Source organism: Macaca mulatta, chromosome 14 (genome assembly GCF_049350105.2).
Source record: "Macaca mulatta isolate MMU2019108-1 chromosome 14, T2T-MMU8v2.0, whole genome shotgun sequence".
In the NCBI taxonomy this organism is placed as follows: domain Eukaryota; kingdom Metazoa; phylum Chordata; class Mammalia; order Primates; family Cercopithecidae; genus Macaca; species Macaca mulatta.
Genome location: NC_133419.1, coordinates 126,667,313 through 126,681,806, shown reverse-complemented (window position 1 = coordinate 126,681,806; position 14,494 = coordinate 126,667,313). Strand labels below are relative to the sequence as shown.

The 14,494-nt window shown below is 51.8% G+C and overlaps 1 protein-coding gene and 1 pseudogene across 9 annotated transcripts; both read right to left on the bottom strand.

Moving 5' to 3' along the window:
• Positions 1-17: 17 nt before the first annotated feature.
• LOC114672561 (small nucleolar RNA U13) lies at positions 18-115 on the bottom strand (annotated as a pseudogene).
• A 3,483-nt stretch (positions 116-3,598) lies between these two features.
• Positions 3,599-14,302, bottom strand: FOXRED1 (FAD dependent oxidoreductase domain containing 1). 9 transcript variants are annotated; one of them, XM_077964636.1, is made up of 11 exons: positions 14,043-14,302; positions 11,479-11,699; positions 10,097-10,207; positions 9,520-9,838; positions 7,870-7,960; positions 7,461-7,562; positions 7,021-7,097; positions 6,670-6,830; positions 5,183-5,312; positions 4,536-4,640; positions 3,599-4,284 (listed from the first exon to the last, which is right to left on the bottom strand). In XM_077964636.1, the coding sequence occupies exons 5-11, from the start codon at positions 7,937-7,939 to the stop codon at positions 4,030-4,032; spliced, it is 900 nt and encodes a 299-aa protein (XP_077820762.1). In that variant the 5' UTR covers positions 7,940-7,960; positions 9,520-9,838; positions 10,097-10,207; positions 11,479-11,699; positions 14,043-14,302; the 3' UTR covers positions 3,599-4,029. The 9 variants fall into 9 exon arrangements, with proteins under 9 accessions (XP_077820762.1, XP_028689980.1, XP_077820761.1 ...); XM_028834147.2 differs by having other exon boundaries at positions 7,870-7,964; positions 9,720-9,838; XM_077964635.1 differs by having other exon boundaries at positions 9,720-9,838.
• Positions 14,303-14,494: the final 192 nt, after the last annotated feature.

Below are 14,494 nucleotides of genomic sequence, written 5' to 3'. Positions count from 1 at the left end.
TCCTTTTTCTTTTTTCACATCACATGGGTAACAACCCTTAACAAGGTTTAAGGGAGGCACATCTCACACATGTGCGTGAACACCCAAATATCATGCTTATGAACTACAAAGGGATCAAGGCCCATTTTTGCAGCTTATTCAGGAAAGCTTTGCTTAACCCAGCCCTTCCCACCTCCATCCCTCAAAGGCAGTAGTGCTTTTCATTGTAAAGAGACTGTGCTCTGGCTGCTTAGGTCCCATTTTAAAGTAAAAATTCCCCGAGGCCAGGGTTGGTTCTTCAGGCTCCAGCCAGAGCAGAGGGACACTGGAGGAACACTCAGATAAACAGGACTTGACTGCGCCAAGTATGGGCCAAGCGTTGGGACAGCTGAGTGTTGGGCAAGGATGAAGAAGGCTTGCCGAGCTCTGCACAGCTCAGTGGGGAAGTAGAGCCCTGTGGGAGGACAGGGGAGTTGCTCAGTGCCTTTTGTTTTTTTTTTTTTTTGAAACGGAGTTTTGTTCTTGTTGGCCAGGCTGGAGTGCAATGGTGCAATCTCGGCTCACTGCAACCTCCGCCTCCAGGGTTCAAGCAATTCTCCTGCCTCTGCCTCCTGAGTAGCTGGGATTACAGGCATGCGCCACCATGCCCAGCTAATTTTGTTTTACTAGAGACGGGGTTTCTCCATTTGGTCAGGCTGGTCTCAAACTCCCGACCTCAGGTGATCTGCCCACCTCCACCTCCCAAAGTGCTGGGATTACAGGTCTCAGTGCTTCTTAATAAACATAGTACTCACTGTGTGGAAGGGAGCAGCTTCTGGGTGAGAAACACTTGAAGGCCTTTTCCCTTTCACCCTGAGATTGGAATGTCCGTGCTGAAGGGAGGGGGAGCAACTGCCTGGCACCTAGGGGAATCTCACAGGGTCAACCGGATGTTGACTTGTCCCTCCTCCATATCCCTGGCAAGTTCCTTCCTGTCCTTCAGCACCGCCTTCTTCCTCTTCTGCCTGAGGCCTGAGGCCTGGCCCCCCCACCCTAACCCCAGGGGCTTCTGCTGTTACCTCTCTGGTAGCACATCTCCTCCCCTGCCATTAGTAAGGCCCACCTCCATCATTTCTTCCCTCCCTTTCATCCTTCTCCACAAAGGCCACTATTTTTGTTGTTGTTTTGTTTTTGTTTTTGTTTTTGAGACAGGGTCTTACTCTGTTACCCAGGCTGGAGTGCAGTGGTGTCTCACAGCTCACTGCAGCCTCAACCTCCAAGGCTCAAGTGATCCTCCTGCCTCAGCCTCCCAAGTATTAATAGCTGGGACTACATGTGCATGCCACCATGCTTGGCTAATTTTTGTATTTTTTGTAGAGACAGGATTTTGCCATGTTGCCCAGGCTGGTCTCGAACTCGTAGGCTCAAGTGATCTTCCCACTTCAGCTTCCCAAGGTGGTGGGATTATAGCTGTGAGCCACTGCGCCCAACCCCAAAGGCCGCTTTCGAGGCAGAGTGGGCAGTTTACCAGCTGTTTCTATTCCCATTCACTTCTCCTTCTCTGCAAATGTCCAGACCTCAAATTCCACTGAAACTGCTCTTCGAGAATGAGGCCAACACTGAACTACTTGGGACTGAATCCAGCAGGTACTGTGATCACTTCCTCCTTAGCTTCCACGACACCACACTCTCCTGGCTTTTCTCCTGTCTCTGTAGGTACCTCTTCAGTGTCCCCTTCTTTGGTTTGTCCCTTAAATGTTGGTGGGGTCCCTCCAGCTTCCCTCCTTGGTCCACTACTCTACCCTCTGGGGTGATGCCATCCTGCCCCACGATGTCCACATCTCTATCTGTAGCCCAGATTGTCCCCCAAGGACCATGCCAATCAGCCCAACCCCTTATTTGAGGGATGCCCTACCGGTACCCCTTTCACATCCCAGACTGCACCACTCACTCTGTCCCTCACTCCACTCCTCCGTGGTGCTCCTCATCTCTGGGAGGGGCGGTACTTCCATCCAAAAACCTGGCCATGCGACTTAACCCACTTCTTGTTGCTGGCGTCACCCTGGGAACCATGATGGTTCAGGCACTCCCTGTCTCTGCCACACAGACTGCAACCACAGCCTCCATCTGGCCTCCTTACTGCCTTGACATCCTCATCTGCTTTCCACAAGGTCGCCCAGGTGATTCTTCTAAAAGGAAAATCTGATCGTGTTGCTCCCGTTTAAAACCCCTCAGTGGCTCTGGTTCCTCTTCTTGCGCTCCACGATCCAGGCGGAAAAAGTCATACTGAATCCTGCTATGGTCTGAATGTTGGTGTCCTCCCTAAAGTCATAGGTTGGAACCTAATACCCAATGTGATAGTGTTAAGAGGTGGGGCTTTTGGAAAAGTGATTAAATCATGTGGACTCTACCCTCATAAAAGGGATGAGTGTTCTTGGAAGAGGTTGAAAGAGGTTGCCTGTTCTGCCACGTGAGAGTGCAGTGAGAAAGTACCATCTTTGAAGCAGAGAGCAGGCCTTTACTAGACGTTCAATCTGCTGGTGCCTTGATCTTGGAGTTCCCAGCCTCTAGAACTGTGAGCAATACATTTCTATTATTTATAAATTACCCATTCTAGGATATGTTGTGATAGCTGCCCAAGTGGACTAGGACAAATCCCTGAATCTTATTAGTTCTTGCCTCTGGGCCTTTTCATATGGTTTGCCCTCAGCCTGGATCCTTCCTTGGCCACCTTGCATTCACTTCACTAAATGCCCATCCTTTAGGTTCAGCTCAGAGGTCAACTTCCCTGGAGGAGCTTCATGGACAAACCCCTTTGCCACCCTCCTACTCCCACCCTGGGTGAGGTGTCTGTGTTGTGTGCTTATGCCAGCACTGTGGGGGTCACACTGTATCTGATCTAGGGATGAGGGGCTAGGAGGGGCAGGGCTATGAAAGTTCCAGCAAAGACAGGACTATGTTTTGCTTGCTGGTGTATCTCAATGTGTGACCCTGAGCCTGGCCAACAGTTGGATTGAATAAATGTTGGTAGAATACATGGCAAACCCATCTCTCTTCTTTATAACCAACTCCCTGCAGGAACTCAGGAATGGGAGGTACTTGCTTACAAGCAAGACACCTACCACCTAGGATCTAAGAAGGACTCTGTCCGCCATCTTGGAGCTTGTGGAGGCTTGCTGGGAACAGGAAGGCTGTGATCCAAGGCCATTTTTGCTGGGGCTATAAGTGGGGTTTCCAGAACCAAAGTAGGCACACAGCTCTTCTTAAAATTGAGCATTTATGCCTGGGATGAAACCGAATTCTATTTGGGAAAGAGATGTGCTCATGTATACAAAGCAAAGAACCACACAGCGACTCCTGGTGGCACACCACACAAAACCAGAGTAATCTGGTAAAAAGTAACCTGAGTTCATGGAAACAGTGGCATGGTTTATGCCAAATTCCCAATCTTCCTGCTAAGACTACGGACACATAATCTGTGTGATACTGTACCGCTCAAGGATTTAACTAATAAAAGGTGGGTTTGTGCTCATTTTTTGTTTTGTTTTGTTGTAAAAGAGCTCCCTGTCCTGATACAAGGCTAATGGGTGCTTCAAAAGCTCCTGCTGTACCATGAAAAGAAGAGACAGAAGACTGGAGGGAAGGAGTTAATCACATGTATTGATTGATGGATAGGGTAAACAGACAATCAAGAAACCTGAGCCAGGCTGCCCCAGAATGCTCCCATGCCTGGGCTGTCTGCTAAGAGGGTCAGAGGCAGTCTTTCCTGGTCAGTGCCAGGATGGAGCCAGTCCTGGGCCAGGGTGCTCAGGCCTCCAGCTGGATTGCCCTGGTGGGGGACACCAGCATGGGCTACAGATCAGTCCTAGGATTCTGCTCATCGCTTGCTGTTGGCCTGGGCCTCAGTGCCTGTGCCTGCCCAGCCATGTGGATGCAATGGCCCGCCTGAGAGGAGAGGACACTGGGGAGGGGAGAAGGCCCAGCACAGTGCTGGGGAAGACTGGAGCAGCAGAGAAGGCTGTGAACACAGCCAGGATGCAAGCCAGTGGAGCCAGTGCAGAGCACACATGCTCACATGATGTTGTTCTCCTGGGTCTTCTCTCCCAAGTAAAAGCGGTTGAAGAGGAAGGGGCTCAGGTCGATGGTCTGGAAGCTGCCCTCCAGTATCATCTCTGCCACAGCTCGCCCAACGCCAGGGGCCTGCTGGAGCCCGTGACCACTGAAGCCAGTAGCAAAGTACATGTTGACAACTAGTGGGTGGGGGCCCACCACACCATTCTGGTCAAAAGTGTTGTAGTCGTAATAGCCGGCCCAGGCTGTCTGAACCTGCGGGTGCACAAAACACTGGGGTTCTCAGGAAGGCTGCAGCCACACTCCATCCTCACTCCTCGTCAGGGGTCAGCACAAAGTACCCTCTACCCACTGCTGAGGGGTCTATGGAATGCCATGTGTCCAACAAATTCCTTAGCAGTTGTGACATGGAGGGACTACGGCAGTGCACAGTTGCCAGGGGACCAACGTCATCTGTCCCATCTAATGTCCAAAAATAAAAAGGAAAACCTGCCCTTGCCAGTTACCTTCAGAGTCTCAAAAGCTGGGACCCTCAGGGCCAAATGGGGCCACACCTTCTCCTGGAAGAAATCATGGTCCACTTCCAGGTTCGCTGGGTCTGGTTCTTCCTCCTGGAGTGAGAGGTGGGGACAAGGCTTACATAGCCTGGGACACAAGGGCAGACCCAGACTTGTTCAACAATCCCTGTGCAGATAGGGGATGGGGAGAAATGGTCCCAGTTCAAATCTGGAGGGGGCTCTAATATCAATTAACACAGCACGCAGCCCCCCAGAAAAGCCTGATTCTTTTTCTTTTTTTTTGGGACGGAGTTTTGCTCTTGCTGCCCAGGCTGGAGTGCAATGGCGTGATCTCGGCTCATTGCAACCTCTGCCTCCTGGGTTCAAGCGATTCTCCTGCCTCAGCCCCCCAAGTAGCTGGGATTACACACACCCAGCACCACGCCCAGCTAATTTTTGTATTTTTAGTAGAGATGCGGTTTCGCCATGTTGGCCAGGCTGGTCTCGAACTCCTGACCTCAGGAGATCCACCTGCCTTGGCCTCCCAAAATGCTGAGATTACAGGCATAAGCCACCGAGCCTGGCCAAAAGCCTGATTCTTTCATGACAATTATTCTATGTCTCCTTGCCAGCATGTCCCACCCCACTCGGCTTACCTCAGCGGGGCTACGACCACCTAGGTAGTTGCTACCTAATCCTTCCCGGCGGAAATAGGCTCCACTGGTGTCTGCAACAAGCGGAGTCTCTAGGCCTGGTCCCTGGGGGCAGTGCCATACATACACATACCTGCCACAGCCAGCGAGGTTATGAACTGTAGAAACAGCATGGCCAGCAACCCTCCCCAACCCCGTCCACCCCCTACCCACACACACCCTCCCAACCCTGTTCCCACACACACACCCCCCCTCCCCAACCCAACACATGCACACACACCCTCCTCCGCAACTCCCACACATACACCCTCCCCAACCCAGCACACACACACATACACACCCTCCCCAACCCCATACACACACACACACACCCCTTCCCCAACCCAACACACGCACGCACACACACACGCTCCCCAACCACACACACACCTAGTGCGGTTACCAATTACAGAAACAGGATGGCTGGCAACGCCCCCCAACCCTGTCCACACACACACAAACCCTCCCCAACCCTGTCCACACATACACACCCTCTCCCCAACCCCATACACACACCCTCCCCAACCCCACACACACATACACAAACACCCTCCCCAACCCCCCACACAAACACCATCCCCACCCCCAACACACCCTCCCCAACCCCACACACAAACACCCTCCCCAACCCCCCCACACACATACACACATCCCCTCCCCAACCCCGTCCACACATACACACTCTCCCCAACCCCATACACACACACCCTCCCCAACCCCACACACACATACACCCTCCCCAACCCCACACACACATACACAAACACCCTCTCCACCCTTCCACACAAACACCATCCCCACCCCCCCCACACCCTCCCCAATCCCCCAACAAACACCCTTCCCAACCCCCCTACACAAACACCTTCCCCAACCCCCCAAACACCTTCCCCAACCCCCCACACACAAACACCCTCCCCAAACCCCCCCATACAAACACCCTCCCCAACCCCCCAAACACCTTCCCCAACCCCCCACACACAAACACCCTCCCCAACCCCCACCACACACATACACACTCTCCCCAACCCCACAGGCACACACACACCCTCCCCAACCTCGTATACACACACCCTTGCCAACCCCATACACACACACACTCTCCCCAACCCCCCCCCCACAGACATCCTCCCCAACCCCATACACATGCACACACACACTCTCCCCAACCCCATACACACACACATACACCCTCCCCAACCTCGTCCACACACACACACACACACACACCCTCCCTAACCCCCCACACACACCCTCTCGAGACCTAACCCCATACACACACCCACACCCCCTCCCCAACCCCATACACATACACACTCTCCCTAACCCCACACCCCCACACACCCCCTCCCCAACCCCACACACACACATACACACACACACATGCTATCCAACTTTGATGTCATTTCTTTCTTTCTCTCACCAACCTCCTCAGCTGCCCAGAGGACAGTTACCTTTTCCTCGGCTCCACAGGTAGCTTGGTGCCCTGCAGGGTGCCAGGCGGCCCCTTTCCAATACCAGCCAGCGCTGCGATTTGTGCAGACCAGGCTCCGGCTGCGTTGATCACAATGGCGCATTCCACAGGCTGGTACTCCAGGCTGTGATCCATCTTCACCTGCAGGCACCAGAGAGTGAGGGGTGGGAAGACCCGGACCACATACCAGGCACCCTGAGAGGTGCCCTCCTTCCTGGGCCTTAGTTTTACCCATACTGGAAAGTGGGTCAAAGAAGACCAAAACCAGGAGAGTCACTACCTTTCCTGTCCCTCCATTTTGGTAAAGGACATCACCAGACTAGAAACTTACATGGACTTCATGGATGCTTTTCAAGGTCACCATTTCGTCATCTGTGGTCATCATGCGTTGAGATGAAGTGACAAAACCTGCAGAGAGGAAAATGAAAAATAGGCCTTGGAGGCCCTGAAAAGGAAGGAAATGGGGATTTCACTTGTTTCTTAAGGAAAGAAAGCTGGAAGGATGGGAGCTTTCCTACAGACACTGAAGCAAACAGATGAGGGAGCTGGCATGAGCTCGGCCACACTCTGACAGGACAGTGCTGAGGTGCAATCATCAAGCAGATCACAAGTCACAGCGCAGCTCAGTGAGGAACCCGGGTCAGGATGCCTAGGACCTGCTCTCAGGGTAGACCCCTTTCCCCCGCAGCCCTTTCTTAGCTTGTGACTGAGAAGGTAAGACCTAGTCTAGGCCTATGCCCCAGTTGCTAGAGGAAACAAGCTCAGACTCACGTGTCACCTCTCCCTGGCAGAAAAAGACTCCCATGGACATGAGCTTTTGCCGAAGCCCGTGGAGCAGACACCAGGGGTCAAACCAACCTTCATTCTCCATCCCTGTGATAAGAAAAAGAGAACTGTCACAAAGACAGATGAGGACTTCTGCTCTCGGATTGTATTTCCTGTGTCCCCAACCCCTCTTGAGGGCTTGTAAGCCAGGAAAGGTCATCCTGACCAACTGAACCACAGAGACAAAGCCTGCTGAAGGCTAGAGAACTAGCATGGCCCAGGGCAGTCCCCATGACACGGGAGGAAAGCGTTCCTCCTTCAGCTTGGCTGTGGGGTACCCGAGACTCCCAACCCGTGGCACCCCTTAGTCTCTACCTTCAGGAAAAAAGCTGTCCCCTCTGCAAGCAAGCCTCACCATAAGACGCCAGAGCCACTCCCTCTGTGTTTATCCAGGGAAACTTGTTCCGAAGCTGATCAGGAGACATCAGACAAACTTTGGCTCCCTCCTGTCTGAGATAAACGTGTGGGTCGGCGTATGTGTGTCAGAGAGGAGAGTGTGCAGAGGGGTGAAGTATGGACCCCAACCTCACAAGTGGGGAGTCCAGCTCAGTCATGTCACTTCTCTGCCCCAAATGCCCCTATTTTTCCTGTTGAGTGGCTGAAGACCAAGCCTCCTAGTCAGGCTCTTCAGCCTTGACTGCCTTTCCTTCCCTACTCCCTTGTCTCCTTTCAGCACACAGAGCTCCCTCTATCCCCGTCTATTCCATGACTTTTTTTTTTTTTTTGAAATGAGTCTGGCTCTGTCGCCCAAGATGGAGTGCAATGGCGCGATCTCCGGCTCCCTGCAACCTCCTCCTCCTGGGTTCAAGTGATTCTCCTGAGTAGCTGGGATTACAGGCACACACCACCACACCTAGCTAATTTTTGTATTTTTAGTAGAGATGAGGTTTCACCACGTTGGCCAGGCGGATCTCGAACTCCTGACCTCACGTGTTCCATCTGCCTCAGCCTCCCAAAATGCTGGGATTACAGGCATGAGCCACTGCACCCAGCCTATTCCATTAACTTTCACAACAAGGTGGTAACCTTGTTCCCTCCACTCCTGCCTGGATCCACCTCCTCTCCACTCCTTTTACAATCCTGTTCCTGAGTACAGGCATCTCCTCTGGGACCCTGTCCCCCAGAGCCGCCTCATAGCAGAGGCACCAACAGAACACTCCCAAGCCAGACTGCTGGCTTCAAATGAAATCCCACTGCCACCACTTACTAGTGCCTTATGTCTCAGTTTCCTCATATGTAAAATGGGGATGTTCTGATGATTAAATGAGTTAATATCTGTACAGCATTTAGGATATTTATGTCACTGTGAGACTTGGGTGTTTGTTAAATAAACATAAAGCCTCCGGCCATATTGCATCACAAAGGTGCCCACCCTCACCTGACCACGAGAATCATTTAGAGCAGGGGTTGCCAAATCTGACCTGCTGCCTGTTTTCGTAAATGAGCCACACTCCTTCATTTGCGCTTCTGTCTATGGCTGCTTTCTTTTTTTTTTTTTTTTTTTTTTTTTTTGAGACGGAGTCTCACGCTGTTGCCCAGGCTGGAGTGCAGTGGCGCGATCTCCGCTCACTGCAAGCTCCGCCTCCCGGGTTCCCGCCATTCTCCTGCCTCAGCCTCCTGAGTAGCTGGGACTACAGGCGCCCGCCACCGCGCCCGGCTAATTTTTTGTATTTTTAGTAGAGACGGGGTTTCACTGTGGTCTCGATCTCCTGACCTTGTGATCCGCCCGCCTCGGCCTCCCAAAGTGCTGGGATTACAGGCTTGAGCCACCGCGCCCGGCTATGGCTGCTTTCATACTGTGATAACAGAGTGGTTAGAACAGACTGTACGGCCAGCAAAACCTAAAATACATACTATCTGGCCCTTTACAGAAAAAGTTTGCTAACTCCTGACTTCAGGTTCTTGTTAAAACCCAGATTTGTGGGCTCCTTCCCTCGAGATTCTAGTTTATTAGGTCTGGGATGTGTTCCAGGTGGTTTTCATGCTCTGACAAATTAGGAAGCACCTGGCAGTGTTTTGTCCATATCCATGGTACAGCACTCCCACGGGGCACTGCAGGTCTGTGTATTTCCTTCCTGACACATTGAGGTCCTAGACCGCAGGGATCTGTCTTATCAACTCCGCTTTCTCACTTCCTAATCTGGTGCAGGAGCCACCCAACACCTTTGGCTGCAAAGCAACTGAGAGGCCGTGCCAGGCACCCACTTCTGCACTTTCACGTTGCTCTCCATGGCTGCAGCATCCTTTTCTGAAGCCAGCAAGAGGTAGCCCGAGGGGTTGAACTGGAGGTCCAGCGGAGGGGCATTGGTTACGGCCAGGTACTCCTGTGTGCAGAGAGAAGCTCCTGAAAGAGACTGACTTAAGGATGCAAGGAAGAGTTTTCCGCCTTCTTCCCCCACAGCTCCCCAGGCTCAGTGCCCTAGACCTTGATGCACCCACCACTAGGAAGAAAGGCCAGGGCCCCCCACTTCTTGTTGACTGACCCATTCTTGCTGTCTGGCTACCTTGCTAGCTGGGCTCCTCCCCACTCTGGGCTAAAGGAGGGGTTACCACCCCAACATCCCAAATATCATTGCACCTACATTGATGTTCCGTAGAAAGCTGGCTGAAAAGAGGGAGAGCTGGATGTTTTCAGGCAATGAGAACTGCTGACAAATCCCACCCACTGAGAGCCCAGTGGAGGCCTGTGAATACTGTGGAAAGACAAGAAAAGTTGAGGTAACCTATCACACGTGACTAGAGTACTGCAATGAAAGCTTTGAGCTATACACCTAAAGTTGAAGGGGAGTCCTATTTGCAAGTCTATAATCTAAGACCCATGCATATGTCAACTTGAAGGCAACAGTGTTTAAAATCATTAGTAGCGGATGTGCAGAGAGGGTCAGTCATCTGGAAAGAGCTGACACAGTGGTACAAAATGGTTGGAAGTCCAAGGGCAGACGATTAACATTTCATCTACCATTTGGAAAATGAAAGGTTATGAATGAAGTAAAGTAGCAAGATTCGTGGCTAGCGGCAATGCAAATGGGAACATCTAAAGTGCAAAAACCAGCTGGGTGGTGACTCATGCCTGTGATCCCAGCACTTGGGGAGGCCGAGGCGGGCAGATTGCTTGAGCTCAGGAATCCGAGATCAGCCTGAGCAACATGGTGAAACCCCATCTCTACAAAAAATACAGAAATTAGCCAGGTGTGGTGGTGCATGCCTGTGGTCCCAGCTACTCGGGAGGCTAAGGTGGGAGGACCTCTTGAGCCTGGGAGGTGGAGGCTGCACTGCACTCCAGCCTGGGCAACAGAGCCAGACCCTGTCTCGAAATAAATAAATACAATAAAATGCAAAAACCTCACAACTAATGGGACCTGAAAGAAGCAAGTTGAGGGCAGGAAATGGTGGCTCATGCCTGTAATGCCAGCACTTTGAGAAGCCAAAGCAGGAGGATCACTTGAGGTCAGGAGTTCGAGACCAGCCTAGGCAACATGGTGAAACCTCATCTCTACTAAAAATACAAAAAATAGCTGGGCTTCATGGTGTGTCCCTGTAATCTCAGCTACTCAGGGCACTGAGGTAGGAGAATCACTTGAACCTGGGAGATAGAGGTTGCAGTGAGCTGAGATCGTGCCACTGCACTCCAGCCTGGGCAACAGAGCAAGACTCTGTCTCAAAAAAAAAAAAAGAAAGTTGAGACACTTAATTATAGCTTGAGTGCAGAGCTGTGAGATCTCGAAAAATCCAATATTATGAAATCTGCTTTCAAAAGAATAAACCTTATTGCCAACCTTCCTGGTTTGACCGAGGAAGATCCTAGGACAATTTCTCAACAAGGTCCAAAGCACAATCTCTGCCCATTGGATCTCCTGAGATTGAGGTCTTCCCCTCCTCTCCTTCCCTTGTCCCTAGGGTGCTTAATAAAATGTGAGTCATCTTTCTTGCCCCACTCATGACTCTGTCCTACCCCAGGCCTCACCGTGTGGTCCCGTTCCACCACTAGCACCTGCATACCACCTCGTCGGTTCTCCAGCTGCTTCAGCCAATAGGCCACAGACAAGCCAAGCACCCCACCTCCCACGATCACCACATCCGAGTGCTCGGGGGGCAGGTGGCTGGTGTCTGGCAGTACATCACAGGGCGTTCCAGGCAGGATCGACTTGATCTTCTTCTTAATCTCGGACACTTTTCCATCCCAGTCTGTGGGATGTAGTTAGGGTCAGAGGGCCACACATTTCCTTCCCACATGGTTGGGGGGTTGGAGAATGGACACAGGAAAAGGTGAGCTAAACAGACACATGAATTGGCAGTCCCCACTGTCAGTCCGTCTCATAAGGTCACCTTGCACCCAACAGTGTTGCCACAGTTTTCTGAATAGTCCACATGCCATCAGTCTCCCTTTTCATGCATTGTGCCGAGCACTGCAAGATTCAATTTCCTAAAATTAATTTTCTACATTACCTCCTGCATACACCTCTCCTGATCCCAACTCACATGTTCAACTGCACCGTCATCCCCACTTGGGTCTTCCAGGCCTCTGGACCAAGAGGCTCCGGCACACCCCAAGTCACGGCACCCTCTGAAGCATGGCACCTCTAAGCAGCACCTTATCCTGGATATCCATCGCCACAACGCAACCTACATTTATATCCTATCTATAATCAAGTCCTGAGGGCTCTAGTTTCCAAGTAACTCCTCAATCTGTCCCCTTTCTTCCTCTGCCACCATCATCCTAGGCCAAGCCACTATCATCTCTCAACTGGACAAATGCAAAAGCATCCTAACTGTTCCCACTGATTCCCCACTTCCACCCCACCCCCTGCTGCAAACATTTTTACAACATAGCTAGAAATATCTTTTCTTTTCTTTTTTTTTTTTTTTTTTTTTTGAGACGGAGTCTCACTGTGTCACCCCGGCTGGAGTGCAGTGGCGCCATCTCGGCTCACTGCAAGCTCCGCCTCCCGGGTTCAAGCGAGTCTCCTGCCTCAGCCTCCCGAGTAGCTGGGATTACAGGTGTGTGCCACGACGCCCAGCCAATTTTTGTATTTTTAGTAGAGACGGGGTTTCACCATGTTAGCCAGGATGGTCTCGATCTCCTGACCTCGTGATCCACCCGCCTCGGCCTCCCAAAGTGCTGGGATTACAGGCTTGAGCCACCGCGCGCGGCCTAGAAATATCTTTTCAAAACACAAATTTAATAAAAAACGCTCTTGATTAAAACCCTTCAGTGAGTTTCCATTACTCTAAGAACCAAAGTCCAAAGTCGTAAACAGAGCCTGTAAGGTACTGCACAATCTCGCTCCTGTTCATCTTATCCTCCCCTACACTCCAGGCCCTTTAGTTCCTTGATGGCACCTTATTTCCTCCCACCACGGGGAACCTACACGTGCTCTCTGCTTTGAAACTGTGTCCACTTCCTTGCCTAGTTAATTCCTTGCTTGGAAAGCCTTTCCTGACCCCCAGACCAGCTCAAACTCTACATGGTCTTTTGGACACACTTGCAGCTTTGAGTTTGTATTGTTACATACTCTAAAATCCATGAGGGGTAGGCTGTGTTCACCTTCACCACTGAATCTCCAGCCTATGGTAACACCCGGCATATTTTAAGTGCTCAGTAAGTACCTTAAATAAATTAATCATTTTGCCATTTCATACCTCACTCAAACTCTTCTCAGCAGCACCGCAATCTTTCTTTGGTCTGGCCTTAGCTCACCTGTCCACACTACATTTCATGCTACTACTCACACTGTCTATCTAGATGGCTTTTGCTAGTTCCTTGCACAAGAACAATATTTTTCTCCTAATCTGCACTCAATTATTCAGAGACAGGAACACACACCTTTCTTAAGCCAGTAAACATCCTTCAAGGCTGATCTCAGTTCCCACCTGCTCCATGTAATTCCGCCATTATACTAGCTAGCAGTGCAAAGCATTCTTTAAGTTGAGTTCTATCCAATCTTTTTTTTTTGAGATGGAGTTTCGCTCTGTCACCCAGGCTGGAGTGCAATGGCGTGATCTCGGCTCACTGCAACCTTCGCCTTCCGGGTTCAAGCGATTCTCCCGCCTCAGCCTCCCGAATAGCTGGGATTACAGGAGCCCACTACCACATCTAGCTAATTTTTGTATTTTTAGTAGAGACGGGGTTTCACCATGTTGCTCAGGCTGGTCTCGAACTCTTGAGCTCGGGTAATCCACCCGCCTCGACCTCCCAAAGTGCTAGGATTACAGGCGTGAGTCACCGCGCCCGGCCTCTATCCAGTCTTGAACTGGCCTACTGTCTATTGAAATTTTCCCTCTCTAGGTACACTCTAGCCATCTTCCAGGACATTCACTGAATCCCGTCTTCTCTTCACTCCTTCACCGCAACAGCACTAAGTACAGCATCCTGAACGCGGGCAGGACTTAATGCACATCTGTACCACCTATCAATCAGTCTGACTGTAACCGGAAACGTAGAATGATGTGAGATCTGCCACCTGAGAAGGGCTGCCTTGGGAGCCATACACCTGCACCGCCCGTACAAGCTCTGGTAGGCAAGCTTACCCCCTTCCCCAAGCCGACCCACTGTCCTGCCAGTGTGGGCCACGGTTTCGGGTCCTGAAGGACACACAGTCGGAGGTTGGGGACACCCCAGAACCACAATACCCTCTGTCGTCCTCAACTTTACCCAGAGAAAAGCCTCCTCTGCGAGTGCCTGGCCTCCGGGTCAAGAGGCCCCGGCCCAAGCCGTGCGGCAGAACCCTCCGAATCATGGCCCCTCTGAGACCGGCACCCTCTGAGAGCCGCACAGCTGCCTCGCTATTATCCCAGCCGTCACTGCTCCGCGCCAAACGCCATTCAGACGAGCGCGCCAATTGGCCAGTGGCCCTCAGGGCTCCGCCCCCCCACGCTAAAGGTGGCGGTCTCCCCGTGACCTCTCCGGGAGCCCCGCCCAGGCCCGCTCCCACCCGCCATTGGCTGGCCTTGAGATACGTCAGGCCTGCGCGCCCTCGGGC